This window comes from Eptatretus burgeri, chromosome 3 (genome assembly GCF_056783735.1).
Source record: "Eptatretus burgeri isolate ZD-2024b chromosome 3, Ebu_testis_v1, whole genome shotgun sequence".
Lineage (NCBI taxonomy): Eukaryota > Metazoa > Chordata > Myxini > Myxiniformes > Myxinidae > Eptatretus > Eptatretus burgeri.
The window spans coordinates 103,629,974-103,651,490 of NC_140963.1; the positions used below are offsets into that span (position 1 = coordinate 103,629,974).

The 21,517-nt window shown below is 44.7% G+C and overlaps 1 protein-coding gene across 16 annotated transcripts in view; it reads left to right on the plus strand.

Annotated features, from left to right (window-relative positions):
- The window catches only part of LOC147030564 (uncharacterized), a 593,272-nt gene that overhangs the window by 531,008 nt on the left and 40,747 nt on the right, over positions 1–21,517 (plus strand). The window contains exon 1 of one of the 16 annotated variants that reach the window (XM_085874769.1): positions 7,680–8,349. The exons of the other annotated variants lie outside the window; for them this stretch is intronic. Within the exon in view, the coding sequence (XP_085730895.1) occupies positions 8,311–8,349 (39 nt within the window). The 5' untranslated portion in view covers positions 7,680–8,310. Of the gene's footprint in view, positions 1–7,679; positions 8,350–21,517 lie in introns of those variants that run through there. 16 annotated transcript variants of the gene reach the window in all.

Sequence of the window (21,517 nt, forward strand, 5' to 3'; positions counted from 1 at the left end):
CCTCTCCTGCCCCTCCTCCCTTGCTGAAGGAATTTCTCTCAGGCGAAGGTCCCCTCAGCAAGCACTTCCTTGACAACATTTGGACATATAATGGCAGCTTTGCGATGACGAGCTTCGGGCACAAGGAAGCTGAAGTCCAGGGCTGAAACCCAAGCTTCTGCATCCAAGGTACAGTGTTCCACCGGATTGGCAGCTTGCTCCCGCCTGAAGACGGCCAGCCAAAGTTCCTACAGGTCTACTTCCTGGACTCGCACACCAAGGAGCTGGCTGCCATGAACCACAGCAGCCTCAAACCACACACCCTTGAGATGCTCACAAAGTGGTTTCACAAAAATAACAATCTTGTCCGTGAGCTCAAGACTGCAAGAGATGAACTTGCAGAAGGAGGCAACCACCAGGAGAGCACACACGCCGCTAAAATGCCCAGTCTGCACCAGAAGCCGCCATCCTCATGGACAATGATGGACAACCCAGATGACAATGAGCCAACAGAACCCAGAGACATTGGCCTCAGACTTCGCGATGGGGCACTTAAAAGGATCAGTGAGCTGCATGCATCTTATGATGCACTCCAGTATCCCATACTGTTCCCATATGGAACAGATGGCTACAGCATCCATCTGGTGGTCAGGACTGCTACTGGACAGGATGGACAAAAACTCACACAGCTGCAGTACTACAGCTACCACATCATGGTGAGAGAGGGCAACCACATACTGCAGATGTGACGACTCTTTCAGCAGTTTCTGATCGATGTCCACTGCAAGATTGAGAGAGAGAGAGCGATTGGGCTTTATCTGCCGGGAGCAAAAGAACTTGCTTGCTGATAACTACGACAACCTCCGTGACAGCCTCATGGCCAGCGATGGTGACCCTCGCAATGTTGGACAAAGGGTGGTCCTTCCAGCAACATACACCGGTGGGTCGAGGTGGATGCATGAGAAAACAGAGTAATGACATGGCCAATGTGCATCACATGAGAAGGCCTGACTTCTTCATCACGATGACCACAAATCCCAAATGGACCGAGGTCCAGGAAAACCTCCTGCCAGGACAAGAGCCTCACGATCGCCCAGACGTCATTGCCTGTGTCTTTCGCCAAAAGAACAAGAAGCTCATGGAGCTCCTAAAGAAGAGAGCTTTTGGGAAGATGAGAGCCTTCCTGTACACCATTGAGTACCAGAAGTGTGGTCTTCCTCATGCCCACATCTTCCTGTGGGTCGCTCCAGAGGACAAGGTCAAGTAAGAAGACATTGACCTGGTTATCAGTGCTGAGATTCCTGACAAGGAGCAAGATCCATTGCTACACAAGATCGTCATGGCACACATGATTCACGGTACATGCGGAAACCTCAACCAGAACAGCCCTTGCATGAAGGACCGCAAGTGCTCAAAGGATTTCTCAAAGCCATTCATGCAGAGCACTGAGAAAGGAAATGACAGCTACCCCAAGTATCGCCGTCTCAAGCCAGAAGATGGTGGTCACACCAGTGAGATAAAGATGCGCCAGCAGAGAAAACGGGTGGTAGGTAGTCACCAACCAGTGGGTGGTACCCTACAACCCGTTCTTCATCCACCAATTAAATTGCCACATCAACGTTGAGATCTGCTGCAGCATCAACAGCATCACGTATATCACAAAGTTTGTCACCAAGGGGACCGATCAGGCAGTGTTTGAAACCAACATGTAACATCAAGCATAGAACAGCATTGGCCAAGGTCATCAAGGATGCTGCTGCCATCATTGTGGATGAGGCCCCGATGACTCACAAGTCTGCCTACAAAGCTGTAGACCCCACACTGCAGGACATCACAGGAGTCCAGCAACCCATGGGAGGCATCCCCACACAGCTCTGCGGAGACTTCTGGCAGATCCTTCTAGTGGTTAAGAGAGGCAACAGATCCAACATTATCAACATCAGCCTGAAGACGTCCCACCTTTGGCACCATGTGACTGTCAAGCACCTGACCACAAACATGCGAGCTCACCTGTATGGCGATGAAAGGGCCACAAACTTCTCCAAGCTGCTCCTGGAAATTGGCAATGAATATATCCCATTTGCGGCCGAACCAGACACAATCGCTATTCCTCCTTGACTGGGCAAGGTCATCTCCACACTGGAGGAGCTCAAGACTGAAGTCTTCCCTTGCTTGACCACAAATGTAGTCAGGTCTGAGTGGCTGGCTAAGCATGCAATTCTCTCTCCGCTGAACACCAATGTCAACCAGCTCAACAACTGGCCCATGGGAGAGTTCCCCGGCGATGAGAGGATCTACAAGTCTGTGGACTGTGCCATCTGCGACATGGAGGCCGTCACTTACCCTGTTGAGCTGCTCAATTCTCTTGAGCTGTCAGGAATTCCACCACACCTCTTCAAGCTGAAACTCGGTATGCCGATCATGATCCTGCGAAACATGGAGCCACCCAAGACCACCAATGGCACTCGCTGGATCATAACCCACCTGCATGCCAATGCCATTGAGGCCAACATCTCCTGTGGACCAAACAAAGGAGAAGTCGTCCTTCTGCTGAGGATCCCGCTCATTCCTTCCGACTCCGAGCTGCCCTTCCAGTTTCGCCGACTCCAGTTTCCCTGCAAGCCATGCTTTGCGATGACGATCAACAAGGCTCAAGGTCAGACGTACAAGGCAATCGGTGTTGACCTCTCTGCCCCGTGCTTCTCCCATGGCCAGCTGTATGTGGCTGCCTGTTGGACCAGCAGCGCAGTGAAGCTCAGCATCCTGGCACCAAACAGTCAGACACACAATGTGGTCTACCCGAGGCACTGGAGCACTGATGACGAACACTGACAACGACAAAGAAATGTGAAATGTGTCCAAATGAAATGTGATATATAAATGTGATATATATTAAGCACCACAGTTTACCCCTTTCTTATTCCTATTTTTTTCCCCGGGCAACGCCGGGTACTCCAGCTAGTATATATATACATACATATATATATATATATATATATATATATATATATATATATATATATATATATATATATATACAAACCAATCATGTCTCTCATCTGTAATTGGCAGAAATAACAAATGTGTTCTTGCCTATTTTATCAAAGGAAGAATATATATATAGAATTTTTTTTTTAATATATATATATATATATATATATATATATATATATACATATATATTTATATTTTTATATATATATATATATTTTTTTATATATATATATATATATATATATATATATATTTTTTTTTTTAATATATATATTTTTTTTATATATATGTGGTGCATGTGGAGAGATTGTGTTCAAGTTTGGTCGGTTTTGTCATGTTTGAATGGAATGGGATTGGGTTAAGGATAAAAGAAGGATTAGAGTTGTTTGGGTATGAATTATGAAGACAGAAGGAGTGTTATTATCCTGATTAACTTGAAGACCAATTATTTTAGCTGCTGTTACACACTGCCCTTTCAGGTCACGGTTGATCTTTTTTGCTTTTTTAAGTGTTTCTTACAAATCCCTATATCAGCTGGTGTATAACCTTATAACCACCTTTATCATCATTTTTTTTTTTTGGTCCTTTCCACAAGTTGAGTGAAAATAACTAAACAGCATTAATGACAGCCTTTATCTGAAGCATGACATTGACTGTGTCAAAAACATTACACTACTTTAAAATGTTCACATTGGGAGGTTGGTATTGTTTTAAAGGACAAAGAAAAGGGACTAATGAGGTGATGTTGAAGAATCATTAGCTGTCCTTCAATCAGGGAGTTTCCCCAAACCATTGTCATCAGATATGAATTGGAAACTGGTACTTGACACAAAATATGTCTGCATAAAATAATTGACTCGATAATCTGCATTCGCTTCACATTATCTCACAGCAAGTTCACCAGATAAATAACCATCAAATTTGTGCACTTTATGAACAAAATGGATTTCGTAATTTAATTTTCCATTCTTGACTTCCATAACTTGGCCCATTCAACTTGAGTTTATTTTTTATTTATGTAATAACTATCCCCCCTACCCCCCCCCCTCCCTGCTCCTCTTCCACAAATGAAACTCATGGAAGACAGGTCCAACCAGCAAGGAAAGAAAGAAAGGAAGAAACAAACGAGAGATATAAAGATATAAAAGGAGGAGTCGAGGAAGAAATTAAATCAGCATTGGAGTTTATTTCAGAAGGGTTAATAGGGGTAATAAACATTGTGGGTCAGGATGGGCAATGACATGTGATAGTGGTCTACTGCCTGTTGGAAGCCCCAGCAGGGAGGGTGGTAATGAAGGGTTCCTGTAAGGTGGTTCCTTCGATGAGAGAGGCGAAGAACTAAGGAGTTGGGATGTGTAGTCAGCCTGCATTTTGTAAGTTTAACCAGGAGATGTTTAGTGGAAGAACACATGCACCTTGGAGTTGCTGTTGATGGTTTGAGGACATAGAGCAGAGGTAGCAATATCGGAGAAGAGGCCATATAAAATGGAGAGATCAGTGATCTGTCTGCGGTGTGAAAGCAACAGACCTTTGCTTAGACCTCATGGGAGATTCCAATGATGATTAAAGCTTTAGATTCCACAGAATCCAGGAGAGACAGATGTGATACTCGGGCACCAGCCCGTTGGGGAGAGTAGAACTCTTTCGGATTGATGGAGAATGCCCAGTTTGGAGGCCAGCTTTGCTATGTGGTTGGCCCAGGAAAGGTCATTGCTGATGGTGCGGCCTATAAGATTAAGAGACTGACCCTCTAGTGGCTGACCATGGAAATAGACAGGTGGATTAGTTTGACGATCCTTCCAGAGCGACACAGTGAAACAGTGTGATTTTCCCAGGAGGACATGTTCCATTTACCAGACCAGCATCTAATTAGTTTCACATCAGCAAAGAGTGATGCAGCTGCTGTCTGCCTCGCAGGAGGATGGAGTACTGTATGAAACAATGTGGAGTAATTTGCTAAATGGAAGAGAGGATTTTGAAGAGCACCGCAGAAGTCATTTTTCGAGATGAGGAGAAAGATTGGGTCCAAAACACTTCCTTGGAGAACTCGAGCCTTCACTTGGAGAGGAGTTGAAATTTCTATTGACAGCAACTTCTTGACTGCATAAGTTGAGGAAGTCAGAAATCCAGTAATGAAGGTGGCCTTGAATGCCACAGGTAGGGAGCTTGGCAAGCAAAGCAGGATGCCAGACAGTGTCGAATGCCAGAGATATGTCAAAGGAAACTGTCTTGACCTCTTGGCTGGGATTTAGGACCCCCAATCATTGCTGAAAGATGAACAGCAGCATTTCCAGTTTTGATTGACTGTGACAGAATCCAAACTGATGGGTAAAAGATCAGGCTGTTTGAAAAGGAAGACTACTGCAGCAACAATGATGGATTCCATGATTTTGCTTTTCATTAAATTAGCTCACTGGTCTGTAGTTAATAGGATTTGTTTTTGAACCATTTTTGTAAATGGAAGTGATGTTTGCTGGCTTGCAGGCCAATGGGAGGTTGCCAAAGGAAGACAGATTGAATTGGACAGACAAAGCTCTAAGCTCTCATATGAGCCTCGACGTTGTATACAATAAAAAGGGGAAGCAAGAACGGCAGAGCAGGATTGGAGAACATCCACACAGATGGTATCTGGGACCATCACCAAAGCAGGGCCAAGGCCAGAGAAAACCTTCTCTACTTTCTTGGGTGAGAAAGACAGAGTCCAAGAGACAGTGGGTACGTAAGGGGGAAATGGCAAGAGAGCAGGATTGGTTGGGTACACGAGCTATAAAGGCAAACAGATTTTTAACATTTTGAATTATCTCGAGCAGAGTCTACAGCAACACAGTTTGAGGTGAGGAATGGGATGGAGGGTGAGCATCCACAAGAGATGGACTTGATAAGATTCCATCATGACTTGGAGGAAAGAGACTGATTGGAGAGTTCAGCTTTAAGGTTTGCAAAATAGTTTTTCCTGGCATGCCTCAGGATGGCCTCATGCTTTCTTTTAGTGTATTGTTAAGATAACATCAACCACGATCATGGTTAATTTGTTTTTCCAGTGTTGCTTCTTTTCTATGTAGAAAATACACATGGAAAACAGCACATCACATCTGAAGCTTGATATGAAAGGATATGAGTGATTTTTTTAGTGACAGAATTATTATCTTGATTATGGAACAACAACATCTCTTTCAAAGATACTATTAGGTATTTGGCATCATCATGCACCTGCAAGTATATTATATTGGATTTCATGACCATTCAGAGCAAATTATTCCATGATGCAATATCCTGCATGCACAGTACAAGAATGCCAGTGCATAGTCAGATGTGATCATTCAATAAGTCTGAGTAACTCAGATGTGAGCCTCAACCGCTTTCATCCGAAGCTATGCCTAATATGTCCATAATCCAATGTTTAACTCAACATTTTTATGTTAATAATCTCCAATGTGAAGCCACTTTTATTTAGCCAAAGATGCTATCACATTTTGTGTGGTCATGTGTACATGCAGGTTTTTTTCACCTTTTTTTTTTCTTTTGCAACGCCACGGACCATTGACCCAACATTTCCAATCTAGTGTGTGATGGACCACAAAGGGCTTCAAGCCTGTCTGCAAATAGTTATTGGTTCATCCTGGATCTGGTGCCCACAACCTTGCCTCCCAATAGGATGACCCCACTGGATGCATGATGAGCGAGCCCCATTTTGCATCTCAAAAGGATCGCAGCCTTCATTTGTGCTGCGGTATTTAAATTGCATTAATTGGAGGGCCCGGTTTATTCTGTCGAGAATAATTAAAGCTGGGGAGATAATTCCGATGGCTTTAATGTGAATTTGAATTTTAAATTTCATTCGCAGATTGGCATAAATTACTGCTGCTCTCTTCCTGCCACCCCACCTCCTCCTACCCTCTTTGTCTCCTTCATCTCATACCTCTCACAGAGGTGGTTTCTTTTACAGATAGGGACAGCACCACATTCCCAGAGGAATACTACTGGGAATGGGCAACGGCTGCGCACTAATTTAATTGACATTGGAGATGCCTTAGTTTCTTAATGCTGTGTGCGGATCATGTAGGGATGCAAAAGCCATGCAAGCTGAATTTGTTCACTGTAACCTTAGAAATCTGCTTCCTGGTGAGCCACCTGCTACTTTCTTCTCTCATAATGCTGGCTTTGAAGAAGATAGTTCAGATTTTAAATGAGATTGGTGGTCAGCACAACTCAAAATGTACATGCGTTTTTGTATCCTGAAATGGGTTCCAGGAAGAACTTTTGATTTATCTTCCTCGCTGCTGAGGTAGGTCCTTTTCTTTTTTGTTTTCTTTTTCTTTTTGTTTGGCCAATATTGCCTCATCACACAACCAAATTAACTTGGGCCTGAAAAACAAAATGGAAAGTAACAGAAGTCACTAATGCTATGTCGTGCAGTCCAACTAGGCGGTTGAATGAAAGATGTGGTGTGAATCTTGAGGTTGAGCCCCTGTCATGCCGTTAAACAACACCAGGTGGGTTGATTCAGCTTGTCATCCTTCTGAGGTTGGCAAAATGAGAACCTGTTCTATTTTTGCTTATGGCAGCTTGGCTGCTGGGTAGCTATCATTTCTTGGAAGCACAGCTGTGCCACTGATGTGCCCCTCTAGCAGTACACTGGTACTCATTTCGCCAACCTCGGAAGGATGACAGGCTGAGTCAACCCCACCTGGTGTTAATTCAGCACCCAACAGGGGTTGAACTCAGGACGCTAAGATCCCAAGCCAGCCACCCTAACCTCTAAGCCAACACCAGGCTTGAAAATGAGTCCCAGCTTACTGGAAACAGGAGGCACTGCATCAGCAGCACAGCTGCACTCCCAGCAATGATGCAACCAGCACCCACAGGCTGCATACGAAATAATAATAATAAAATAGGGGGTAATACCCCTGGGCACTCACCTGTGTTAGCGGCTGTATAAGAGAGCTAGGGAACCACTGGTGGGCATGGATGACCCACAAAATATGTAACAGACTAGAAAGTAAATACCTATGGATTAAAAAAAAATTTTAATGCCATGAACAAACTTTGGAACATCTCGGGTGATCAAGGTTGTGGTCAAGTTTCATCGGATTTGGTGTGTAGCTTCGGAGAAAAAAAGCAAATACCTATTTTTGGGGTTACCCACGTAGACCCACATAGACCCTGATTTTTCTTTTTTCTTCTTTTGGGGCCTGATTTTTTTTTTCCCTTTTTTTAATGACATGAACAAACTTTGGTACATACATACACAGTGATGGGCATTATGGTAAAGTTTCATCGAAATCGTATGTGTAGTTTCAGAGAAGAAGTTGCAAGTATTTGTGGACTGACGGACTGATGACGCCATCCCATAAGCTCCCTGGAACTACATTCCAGGTGAGCTAATAACCAAAGTTATATGTTTTTGTTTTTTTGTTTTTTTTGCTCTTCATAATCACTCAAACAGCGAAACGAGTTGATGTGCAAGAATAACATGGCCTTCTCAAATGATTGTGTAAATTGGGGATGTTGCTCATCTACAAACGATCACCAACTCTTTACAGTTCCAGAAATGGCTTTAATAACATTGTGTGATCACCATTGACCCAGATACAAATCTCGTCATGGACCCAATCAGACGATCCAGTTCCTGCTGCAAGATGTTGTGGTATTCTTTGCCAAGGCCACTTCTTGGTGATCAAGAGACTGTGGGTGGACTTGGCAACAACAAACGTACCTCCCAAGGATGTCCCAAGCATGCTTATTGGTTTAAGTCTGTAAGTGGGGCATACCATTCCATTTGAGTTCTTTGGATGGCTCTGAAGTGCAGCATTGACAACATGTGCATGCGGTCAACTGGTGTTATCTATATATTACTAAAACTCTCATCTTGTATGTATGTATGTATGTTCCCGAAATACAGCCAAAACTGTTCACAATAGCGCAAACATTTTAGGGCCACCTTAAACACCATTCTTCTGTGGTGTGCAGTATCAAATTTCGTTAAAATCGGGCAAGGAAAAAAAATATATACATAAATTCCCGATTCAGTCAAGTACTTTTCCGGAGAATTTGATCAATGCAAACAACCTCGGTGGTATAGTTCGCCGGAACTGTCCTTTTTTTTTTTTCTTAAAATGATTTATTTTAAAATCTCAAACATTAAGTATAGACAAAAAACGATTTCTTTTGAAGCATAAAATAAACATCGCCATTTTGATCTGATACTTCCGTGTTCATTAATAAATAAAATTGTGTTTATAAGATGACACACAATAATTTCTTTGACTTTCTTTTCTCCATTTTTTTTTCACATTGATGCGCAATATCAAGTTTTGTTCAAATTGGGCAACGAAAAAATTATTTAAAAAAATCAATTCCCGATTCAGTCAAGTCCTCTTCGGGATTTTTTGATCAATGCTAACAACCTCCGCGGTATAGTTCGCTGGAACTATCTTTTAATATATATTTTTGTTTTTTGAAATGATTTTTTTATCAACAACTATCATAATGAGAACCTAACGGGTTCATGGGTCGTCTGGTCATTTATATAGATGGGGTTGTAACCAAGCTGTTCGTTCAGAGGGATGACGACAGGTATAATAATCTCCTCCCTTTTAACTTGATACCAGTCATGGCACCACTTAAAAAGATGAAAAGATAAGTTATTCGGCCAACTTGAATGCCAGCCGATATCATCAGGCTGCCTCCATCAGGGGCCGATTCTGCTGTCTCATGGTTGCTGAATATTTTCTGGGAACGGTTTATGAAAACAATACAACCAAGAAATGCTTTTAAAAGGCCAGTCTTAATTCGTTGCTTTCTGTGAGAATTTCTCTGGGGACTGTTTTAACAATAGTCCGAAAGCTCTTGGCAGACTTTGGATTTCAAGTTTGGAACAAGGAAAGTTACTGGAGATCTGTGCAGACCATTAAATGGTGATTCATAAGTAAGAATATATGTAATCTGCCACCATGAAAGGAGTCCGAAGTTGCGAGGAGTTATTAATTTATTTTGTTGTATTGGCAGAAATGCAATTCAAGGTCAGAAAACTTTTGTTTTTGTTTTTCGCATGATTTACGAGAGTGAGTGGTGAAAACTCCACCAATAAGTGACCTTGGAAATAATTCACATGTTCAGCATTCACGAGTCATTCATCGTTGCAAAGCTGACATCATCAGGCTTCCTGTTCATTCGGTTTCATGTATATTCATTGAGTTATTCTCCCAAATAACACTGCAGGAATACTGAAACAAAAAGGCTTTGTTAATCGGGATTACATCAACATTCCAGAATAGGTGTCCATTGCTTTCACTGCCTTGTGAGGGTTATGACATATTTACCTTGTCAAAAAAACTTGCAATTTTTCGCCATTAATGGTATCGAAGTGAACTGCAGTAAGTGTTGTTCGACTGAGCAGACATGAGGACAACTTCTGTAATGGCCAATGGTACAGTCTGTACTCTGAACAAGATGATAAGGTGTAATCTCCATTTCAGTTCAACAGAGAAGGAATGAGATGGGTTTATTGCTGATCACTTGGTTGAATTTTAATACAAATGAGTAATATTCTTCAAGTAAATGGGTTGTGTCTGTCTCTCTGTCTGTCTTGTTTCCTATCTCCTCTCTTACCGCTTCGTGCATCATCACCAAACCGGAGAAATAACTTGCAGTGTCTTACAATTATGCGACAACTATTCTTATTTTGCTTTATTCTTTTTATCTTTTTTTAAACTTCCATTTACTTTGTTTGAGTTTAATTTTTTCTTAATTAAAAAATACATTATTCTGCTTGCGTATCAAAATTTATTCACAACTCCTGCATCGATTCCATTCAGCACTGTCTAAAGTAGACTTTTAACAAAACATTTGACATGCTGGATGACATCATGGTTTTACAGTGAGCAGAGCTTCAACCAGGAATTGGAATGTAAGTTGGAAGTTTGAGTCACTCCATCCCCACCTCCAAGGTCAGGTCAGGTATGGGAGCATGCGCTAGAGCAGCGCGATACTGTGTTCACTTTCCGCCGGGACTCCAGGGGCCTCTGTCTGTCCATTCCCCAGGCCAGACCCAGACGTTTATTGACCTCTGGCTCACAGCCAGCAGAGACGTGAATATCATTGCCAAGATAAGTGAATCTCCGTGACCTCAACATCCTCACCACAAACAGGTGCAGACAAGACAGCAGCGTCCAAGATGTCATTGAAAGCATGGATATTAGTGTTGACCCAGGAAAGCCATAATCCCAGTGGCTCCGACTCCTCATTCAGCACCTCGAGGGCCCCGAAAAGGATATCCAGAGTCTCCACAAAGATGACAGCATCATCTGCGAAATCAAGGTGAGAGATCTTGACATTCCCAAATGATGCAACACAGCTTGATCTGTCTGACATCCTCCACAGAATCCAGTCCATACAAGTGCTGAAAAGTGTGGGGGCCAGTACACACCCCTGAAAAACTCCAGTAACAACTGGAAATAAGTCCGAGATGGTACCAGCACATCTCACAGCACTCTCAGTACCAGAGTACAGTTCAGACATCAAATTGATCAGTTTTGTTGGCACCCCACGAAGACCAGGAATCCTCCAGAGGGCATCCCGATTCACTGAATCCCTCTTACGGTATGACAGACCTGAGCCTCGTCCTGGTGGAGGTGTTGCTCTCTTCATCAAAGACTCTATTCCTCACTCTCCCTGCACTGCTCTCACTCCCCCACACCCCCAGGAATACCTCTGGCTTCGGCTTCCCCTCCACTCCCACCTCATGTTTATATGTGTACTGTACCGTCCACCGAACAGTGATGACTCCATCTACACCTCACTCTCCGAAAACATGGACCATCTTCTATCTTCTCATCCAAACTCTCTCTTCCTCTTATGTGGCGACTTCAATTGTCATCACGCCAGTTGGCTAGGTGTGGGTACCTCTCTCACCTGCCATGGGACGTCAGCAAAAGCTTTCTGTGACTCATTGGGACTGACTCAATCGGTCAACTTCCCGACCCGGATCTCAACCAATGGTACTCCATCTCTTCTGGATCTGATTTTGACAAATTTCCCTGACAATATCTGCTGCTCTTCCTTCGCTCCAATTGGTTCTTCTGACCACGTCCTTGTTAAAGTGGACATCTCTCTGGCTGTCATCAGAGAACCACCTCACCGCCGTCGAGTCTGGCATTTCACTCAAGCCGACTGGCAGGGTCTCCGAGCAGCCATCAAACTTACAGACTGGTCTCCTATCACTACTTTCTCAAACATCAACTCATCCTGGGAATTCTTTCAAAGAAACTTGCTCTCCCTCATGCACAGATTTATCCCCTCTCGTGTTCAGTTGTCTTACCCTTCCTCCCGCCCTTGGTTTACTGAAGCTTGTGGCGAGGCAGTTGTCCTGAAACAACTTGCCTTTGCCTCATGGAAAGCAAACCCAACTGAGAGCAATCTCAGTTCTTTCCACAAAGCTCGGAACAAGTGTGTATCTACCCTCAGGAGAGCCAGAAAACAACATCTTTCTCATCTCAAGTCTGAACTCTCAGACCTCTCTCCCTCCTCAAAATCCTGGTGGCGTTTAATCAAATCTGTTTCTGGTGTATGTTCCCCCTCCATCCCCTCCCTTACCTCAAATGGCCGCACTGCTGATTCCACACGTGATAAAGCTGAATGTCTAAACTCGGTGTTTGCAGCTAAATCTTGTGTCCCAAACCCATCACTATCTCTACCCACTTTACCCAGTCGCACCCAACTGTCCCTGGACTCTGTATCCTTTTCTCCTGACAAGGTGGAGAGCTTGCTTTCAAACCTCGAGTCAGATTCTGCAACCGGTCCAGACGGCATCAGCCCACGTGTCCTCAAAGCCTGCTCTTCTGCTCTTGCTCACCCTCTCTCTGTTCTATTCCCCCTCTCATTTTCCCAAGGTCATCTGCCATCTGCTTGGAAATCTGCTAACATCACTGCCCTGCATAAAAAAGGTGCAAAAACAGATCCCTGTAACTACAGACCAATCAGCCTTCTCCCAATCATCAGCAAGGTTATGGAATCCATCATTGCTTCAGACATGAAATCCTTCCTCTTCTCCAATGGCTTGATTTCCAATCATCAATTTGGTTTCAGACCAGGTCACTCTACCCTGGATATGCTGCTACTGCTCTCCCATCAATGGATGGAGGTCCTCAATGCCAGACAGGAAATCCGAGCCGTATCCCTGGACATATCACGTGCTTTTGACACAGTCTGGCACCCTGCCCTACTCACCAAACTCTCTTCCCATGGTATTCAAGGCCATCTCCACTCATGGCTCGCAGACTTCCTCTCCTGTCGCAGTCAACGTGTGGCCCTAAATGGAGTTCTTTCATCCCCTCTTCCTGTGCAGGCTGGAGTTCCTCAAGGTAGCGTTCTGGGCCCTGTTCTTTTTCTGGTTTTCATCAATGATCTCTCGGACTCTCTGGAAAATCCTCTATTTCTCTTTGCCGATGACTCCACCCTCTGCCGTACCATCTGTCATCCCTCAGACCGGCAAGCAGCAGCTTCTTCGCTCACTGCAGATCTGGATAAAATCACAAACTGGTCCAACACGTGGAACATGTCTTTCAATCCACACAAATCTCACACTCTCACTATGTCTCTTCGAAAGGACCGTTTACAAAACCCCCCATCCACTTTCTCAACAATCCTCTGGAAGAAGTCTTTTCTTTCAAGCTTCTGGGTCTCACTATCTGCCATGACCTTTCCTGGGAAAGTCACATTTCCAACCTTGCCTCAAAAGCCAGTCGCCGACTGAGAATCCTCCGTCGTGCAAAGTCCTTCCTCGGCCCTCTTGAGCTCCTGACCACTTACAAAGCTTTTGTCCGTAGCCTGATGGAGTACTGCTCTCCCCTCTGGGCTGGTGCTCCTGCCTCCCACCTTTCTCGACTTCACGCTGTCGAAACCAGGGCTTTTAAGATCATTGGCATCTCCCGCAATGAAGCTGAGTCTTTGGGCCTCTCACTCAATCACCGCAGGTTGGTCGGTGGTCTTTCTGTCTTCTACCGACTCCTCTCCAGCCTTGCCCCCCCTGCTCTCTCTGCGATTTGTCCCAACCACATTTCCACAGGGCGCTCAAGGTCCGCCAACAACCCCCTTCTGGTAAAACTACCAAAATCACGAATCACTGCTCATCTTCACTCTTTCATTCCTCTTTTTCCCGCCTTTGGAATAAACTTCCTCACTCTATTCTTTCCCATTCTTCCCTCCAGGCTTTCAAAACAGCTGTTCACCACCACCTCTTATCTTCCCCCATCCAAATCCTCGAGCTTTTCTACCCCCGATAAGCCACCCAAGACCAGTTCCTTCAATTCTCCTGCTTTCCTTCCTGAAAGTCCCTGTAATGTCCATCTTCTCCTCGCCATGTTCCCCGTCCCATCCCCATCCCTCTCCCTTCCACAGTTCACCTGTGTCTGTTCCCCAATGTTTTGTCCCTTCCACTCCCACCCCTCTTGTCTCATGCCTCCTTGCTGTGAGTTGTGTGTTAGCTCTCATTCGAGCCTCGACCAAGGTATACAAAAAAAAAATAAAAAAAAAATAAAAAAAAAATAAAAAAAAATCCTGATTCGCTTTGTAGAGATCAACGTAGGCCACAAGCAGCCCCTGCCGAAACTCTCATCTGCTTTCGGTGAGGACCCGAAGGGCAAGGATACGGTAAACCGTTGACCTCTTTGGTGTAAAGCCTGACGATGCTGGTGTTCAAGCAGATGGTGGTGAACCCTTTCAAGAATTATCCAAGCAACGACCTTGCCCGGCACTGAGAGCAGCATCAGTCCTTGGTAGTTGTTACATTCCTGACGACCACCCTTCCCTTTCAGAAGAGTGACAATAAGGCCCCTCTTCCAGGCAGTTGGGATGATGCCTGAGCTCCCGGGAGAGCACAGAACTGCATGTAATGGCATGAGTACAGCATTTCCACCAGCTTTGAGAAGTTCAGCGTGGATGCCCCAGATCCAAAGAGCTTTACCCTCATTTCACCCAGTTCACCACAGCCTGTTTCCACAAACAAAGCTGGATCACAGTTGATTGGAGGGATAGTAACACCCCTGACATCCAACTCAACAGCTGGTGGATCAGACTGGTACAGCCGCTCAAAGTAACCGGCCCAGCAGACCTTCACTTCTCACTCCTCTGTCAAGAGCCCACCACCTTCCGCTCTAACTGCGGTACACTGAAGTATGGGCTTGGAGGAACGCAATGTGCGAATTACCCTGTCAGCAGGACGAAAATCACTTGACCACAGGTGATGCTCAACCCCCTCACAGATTCCTCGCACATAGGCCTCCTTGTCCACAATCAGCACAAGTACAGTTTTCTGCCTCAACTTCCTGAACAGCTCAGCTCTGCCATTAAGCCTGGTCCTGCGACTCTGGTCAATGATATCCAGTGTCTCTTGCGAGACAAAATTCTTCTTCACCCTCCGGTGAGTTCCAAGACATCGACTGGCCAACATCAAGGATGGTGGTCTTGAAAGCACTCTATAACTTTTCAGGATTCTCCAAAGCACCAAGACCTCCCCAAATCCCCACTCAGCCTGTTCACAAACTCCTCAGCTACCCTCTCATCCTTGAGTTTGCCAACATCCAGCCAAGGCTGGGATGGTACCATTCTCCCTGATTAAAGCTACAACTTCAGAGCTGCTGCCACAAGCCTGTGGTTGGTATTGAGGACCTGAGCATTCCAGTGGACCCTGCAGCTCTGAATCATCCTTCAGTGACCATTAACATGCACATGGTCAATCTCCTTTGACACACCATCATATTCTGGTTCACATTTTCAGACCCATGGAGACCAACACATGTCTCATAACCATCCCTTTTAGTTCCAGTCGATGCATTGAAATCCCCCAAAACCAGAAGTGTATCTCACTTGGGGTACTGATCAACCACAGACTCAAGCATGGCATAGAATACATTCTTCATGGTGAGATTACTCCCCTCAGTCAGAGCGTATATAGAGATCACAGAAACAACACCAAAGGAGTGACGAATCCTTCATCTCATAATATGCTCATTGACCGGTGTTACCTCAATCATCATTGGAGTCAGCTAATTGGACACAGCTACAGCAACTCCTTGGGCATGGTAACCATCAGAATGACCAGACCAATAGTAGATGCAACCACCCGCCATTATCTCACCACTATCCGGTCTCCAAATCTCAGAGAGTGCTGCAATACCGACATTCAAACACTTGAGCTCAGATAACAGACAGGTGATCATCCTCCCTTAGGGATCGGACATTCCAGGCACCCACCTGAAGAGACCGCCTCAGGTTAACCCAAGGAGACGCCATCTGGTAGACGACACCTCAGCACCACCCCGACATACACTATTGCAATCTGACCCGGGAAGGTTACCCTTTGGTTTTCCTCCTGTCATCAAAGAGTGGCGTTCCCAAAGCCTTTGCCCCAGTCCCATCATCCAGTGAGCTTCCCTGCGAAGGGCAGCTGCACAGGAGGTACTCCCATGGAGTGGGTTGTAATTTCCTCCACCGACCTCCCAATTATCCCGAAACCAGAACTTCAAGTATGTCTTGCATCCTCAACGTAAGGCTGCTACAGTTATTATTTTCTTCCTTACAAAATAAATTTATGTCAACTCCAACCATCATGAGAATTATGTTATTTCAGGTGTGGACTGACAGTGTTCTGGGACCTTGGGCAAAAGGGGTCTTTCGGCCCCTCATCAAATTTTTGAATGAGACTTAGTGTGAAATAAATGTTTGCTAAAAGATTTATGCATAAATAAGCAGAATAATAATGAGACCGTGAATTAAAAATAAATGCACCGTAATTTACGAACCAGAAACTGGTGCACCACGTGTTGCCTTGTGTTATTATTTCTGTTATTATTTCACCACGTGTTATTATTTCACCACGTGTTAACACCACGTGTTATTATTTCTCCCTTGTGATTTACCTGAACATTTTTTCCCAGAAAAAGAAGTGGTCTCAAATAAAGATAACGGGACGTTCGGACCGACCGAGTCATTTTGTACCCTCGTCTATTGAACAGCGGTATTTCTCTATAATGTTAACAAAAAATGTTTGTGAAGATTGTGAGTAATTTTTTTGGGAAAAAGATACAAACCCAGATTTTTTTTAATGCACTTTTATAGTTAATAACCATTTTCTGTAAAGCTTGAATCTGTAGCTTTAACAGTGGTAAATGTTGGTTGTTTAAAGCAGGTAAAATATTGTTACAGATTCGCGCCCGCCGGCGTGCTGACGGCCACGTAACTCGAATCGCGGCACGTCGCCCACCGGACGGACAATCCAGTCGTGACCCTCTCGGACTAACGCCGGGAACCAGTCACGGGTGGACCTTTCGGTCTCACCGCGATCGAGCCAATCAGCCCCCGTGTGGGATAGGGTTGCTCGCCAAATTCGACCTACCTAAGTACCCACACGGAGGGTAGACCGGGCGATCGCACCTCGCCGCAGGTCGACTTCGGACACGGGCCACTTAAGCGACCCGTTCCGTACTATCGGGATAACCGAGCGGTGTTATCGTCGGCCTCGACGGTTCGATTAATTATCGGGTGTATTCAGCCCACTACCAACCCTTTACGTGAAGCAAGATGAGGATTCAATGAAGGAAATGACGAAGCGAAGCGGGAAACAATTCAACACAAAGCACATTTATTCGCGACGAACGGAAAGCACACATATTCAATTCCACCAAAAGCACATAGAAAAGAAGAGAAACACAATGCAATTTTTACACAAAAAGCAAATGCGACAATGCAGATCTAATACCGATTACGCGAGCACACGGCAACACTTATGCAATTTTACTTCACAGACGGCGCCGACAACACACATTCCCAAAACAAAAGAAAAGAGAACCCTCAAGGATGAGGCGGGCCTGAGGCCGAGACCGGGTCGGGCCTACCCGTCTGGTGATGAGACGCGGAGCGGCGATGGTGCCTCAACTCCGCGGGCCTCGCGGACAGTGTCTGGTAGGGGGTGGGAAAGGGGCCCCCTTGGTCGCACTATCTCAGCGCGGGGGGAAACAGGAGGGGGTTGCTGATGCTCGGGGGAAAGGAGGATTTCCACTCTGCCTCGAGTCCCGCGACGAGCGTCTCCACCTCGGCCAGGTCGCGCCGTCGGCCTCCCTGGTGTGCAGCTCCCTGCACGACGCGAGCACCCCCTCGTCTGCCCTCGCCGCCTCTCCACAGCTCCATCCCCTCCGTTCCGACTCCAACGCACACGACGACGACGACCAACAACCACGACTTCTTCTTCTTCCCAACTCCACCGCCCGCGAAGTCTTAACTCTTATCCACTTGACTGACGAGCGCGGTCGCTTATATCAGCCCCGTGGCTTCGCTCTCTCATCTTTGACCCCCTCCCTTCGACCTTTCACCTCGCTCCCCATTGGCCCGAGAAAAAGTGGGCGTGAATGCTTTTTGATCCATAAATTTGCATATATCGATCGCCCTCCAACGCCCTGGGGGCGGGGCCAAATTGCCCCTCGCTCACCGATTGGACGGAACAAAAGTGGGCGTGTGTCGTTTTTGATCCGTTTTTGAAGTGGAAAATCCGTGGTTTTGTACACGCTGTTCGGCGCGCGCCCTGCACGAGTCCAACACCGGTACCCACAAGCGGCGCAAGAACGGTGGCGATGCGACGGTTGCGAGGTGTGACGTGAGGCGGCGCCGCGGTGGGTGGTTGATGTTGTGGTTGGTGGTGGTAATCATGGAGGTTGGTCCAAAATAAAGACAGTAAAAGAAAAACGGCTATCCTGAAGAGTCGCAGCACGCATAAATGACATGTATTCCCACTAGACAACGGGTTTGGGCCTAACTACACATATACTTACCGAGATACCTCACCTAAGGGACCTGAATGGTGGTTTGCGAATTTGGTAACCACAACAATATGTTTAACAGCAATAAATGGCTGCTGCATTTCTTTTTCGAGAAGTGATCAAAATCGGCTTTCAACCATCAACAATTAATACACGATGTTTAAATATACATTCTAAATTCGCCTTTCTCTCCAATTTCTGGAAACATAAATATTTTTTTATTATATATATATATTTTTTGGAGCATGGGCCCCTTGATGATCTGAGCCCTCGGTAAATGCCCGAATGCCCGACTGCTCAGTCCGCCCCTGTGTTATCTTAATTCATTCCATTCATTGCTGGATTATTGGTGTTTTACTTTGACCCTCTGCCTGTCAAATGCCATCATCTGGCCTTGGCAGGTATTCAACTACTTCATAACAAAATGACAATTTTAGCTTATAATAAAGCCTGGTGTTGGCTTAGTGGTTAGGGTGGTGGCTTGGGATCCTAGGGTCCTGAGTTCAAGCCATGTTGGCCGCTGAATTAAAATACACCAGGAGGTTGACTCAGCCTGTCATCTTTCCGAGGTCGGCAAAATGAGCACCAGTGTACTGGTAAGGGGGACACTGCATCAGGGGCATAGCCGTGTCCCAACCAATGATGCAACCAGCAGCCACAGGCTGTACCCGATAGAGAGAGAGAGAGCTTATAATAATAATAATAATAAAAATGGTTAGATATTGGAATATATATATACACATTTTTTTTAAACAACAAAATATCCACACCCAAGTAATTGTGCCTTGACAGTCTAATTAGCATAATTGGTACAAGCTTTTCCAATTACTTAGAATCTTTCATCAAGGTACCATAACCAAGTGTGCAAAATCTTTATAGAGATATCTGCATTATAAATGTCTTTTGGTAATGTGTACGTGAAAAATATGGAGCAAAAGCATCATCATCCTTAATAGTCATATTGATACTGGGCGAATGTGGACCCACAGTGCCAAAGCCATGTGCTTCACAAATGGCCAAAATCAAAGGGAATCATGCCTGAATGGTAAGCATGGTTCCCCCAATTAGCAATGGACCATCGTAGGCTGTGTGGAGGTTTAAAAGCCACACACGGGATTCAAACACGTCCAAAACCATTCTGCTACCACACTGTCCTCACCTTGCCTGGTTGCCTTGCCTGACTTAGAGTGGACACGCACGAATTACACCTTCCTATCTCTTACCAATGTCAACTGCGCCACCCTTCATGGCATACATATGAACAGGGCAACTTCACACTTACAGGTCCCTGGTTACAAAAAAATGTTCTAACCTACACAAACATGCTAACTTAACATCTGAGCTAACCTATACCCTCTCCAACATTACAAGACTCAATTTCAAGAATGATGTTTCTGACAATTCCAAACATTTGTGCATACAACTCCATAATTGCAGTGGGTTATCATCATATATATATATATATATATATATATTTAGTCTCATTTTCAAGTTTATTTCCTGCAGATTTTGTAAATGGTAATATTTTTGAAATTGTTGTGATATAAATTTTGTAATTCTGCTTAGTTTAAGATATTCTCGCGGTTATCACATGTGTGGAAATTGAATAAATCCACGAACGCTGATGTCTCCGGGCGTTTGTAAGCATTGCAATATATCGAGTGATTTGTAGTTGTGATGAACAGGCATTCGATAACATGAGTGAGGAAAGTGAAAAATATAACTTTATTGTTAAGAAATCGTCGCAGCCTTTTCCAAGTCAGGGCATGATTGAGCAGGCCAAAAAACATGGCGGCTTCAGATCCCAGCGAGGTAACTCAAGATATGCTTTAAGACCCCAATGGAGAGCAGTGGCCGAGGGTGGTGCATGATAAAGGATATAATTAAATAAGGCCATTAATTAACTTCAAAAGTGGTGTTTATATTAACCCAAACACCCAATTCTCACTCATGTACTTCCTTGGAGTTTTCTTTGTATGCTTGCAAAGTTTCAGACTGCTAGATTTCATGGTTTTGGAGTTATTGAGGAGACACACATACACACACATGCACATTGACATTTATTAGTATAGACCATCAGACGTATCTGGCATTGCCCATTTCTATTCTAATCCGATTGGCATGTTGAAGAAATCAAATTTTGTTCTTTCTATTTTGTTATGGGGGCCTAAAGCACTTCCCTCCACCCATGAACGAATGGTGTTGGCAATAATTTTATACATAGCTACCTTTCACAGAGCTGCAAAGGCTTAGATGCTATAGAGTGATAAAAAAAAGAATCTTTAAAATAATATTTTTTTGCATAAAACTCTCCCTGCACTCACTGACAGACTTCTGAGAGTTTGATGAAGATCCGTTTGCCCATCTCTGAGAAAATGTTGACACAGACAGACAGACACATCTCTGTTATTGTATAGATGTTGCTCGTGAAGATAAAGCATTTTAAAGTACAAATTCAGTTCGAATTTGCATGGAACTTCTTCTTTAATGTCCACAATTATGCCCACATTCTTGTGGGGTTGGCCCAGAGAGATTTTTGGCCGAAGTCTTTCACGAACCTCCTGGACAGGCCTGGCACTCGTCTTTGTAGTTAGGGCAGGAATTTGGAATTTGGCCATGGTAGCTTCTTAGATCGCCTACTCTTCGTGAAAGACACTATGGGATCTTTAATGTCCATCAACTAATGCCGGCACATCGGACACCCAGTTTAACCTCCATCCGAGGGACAGCACATG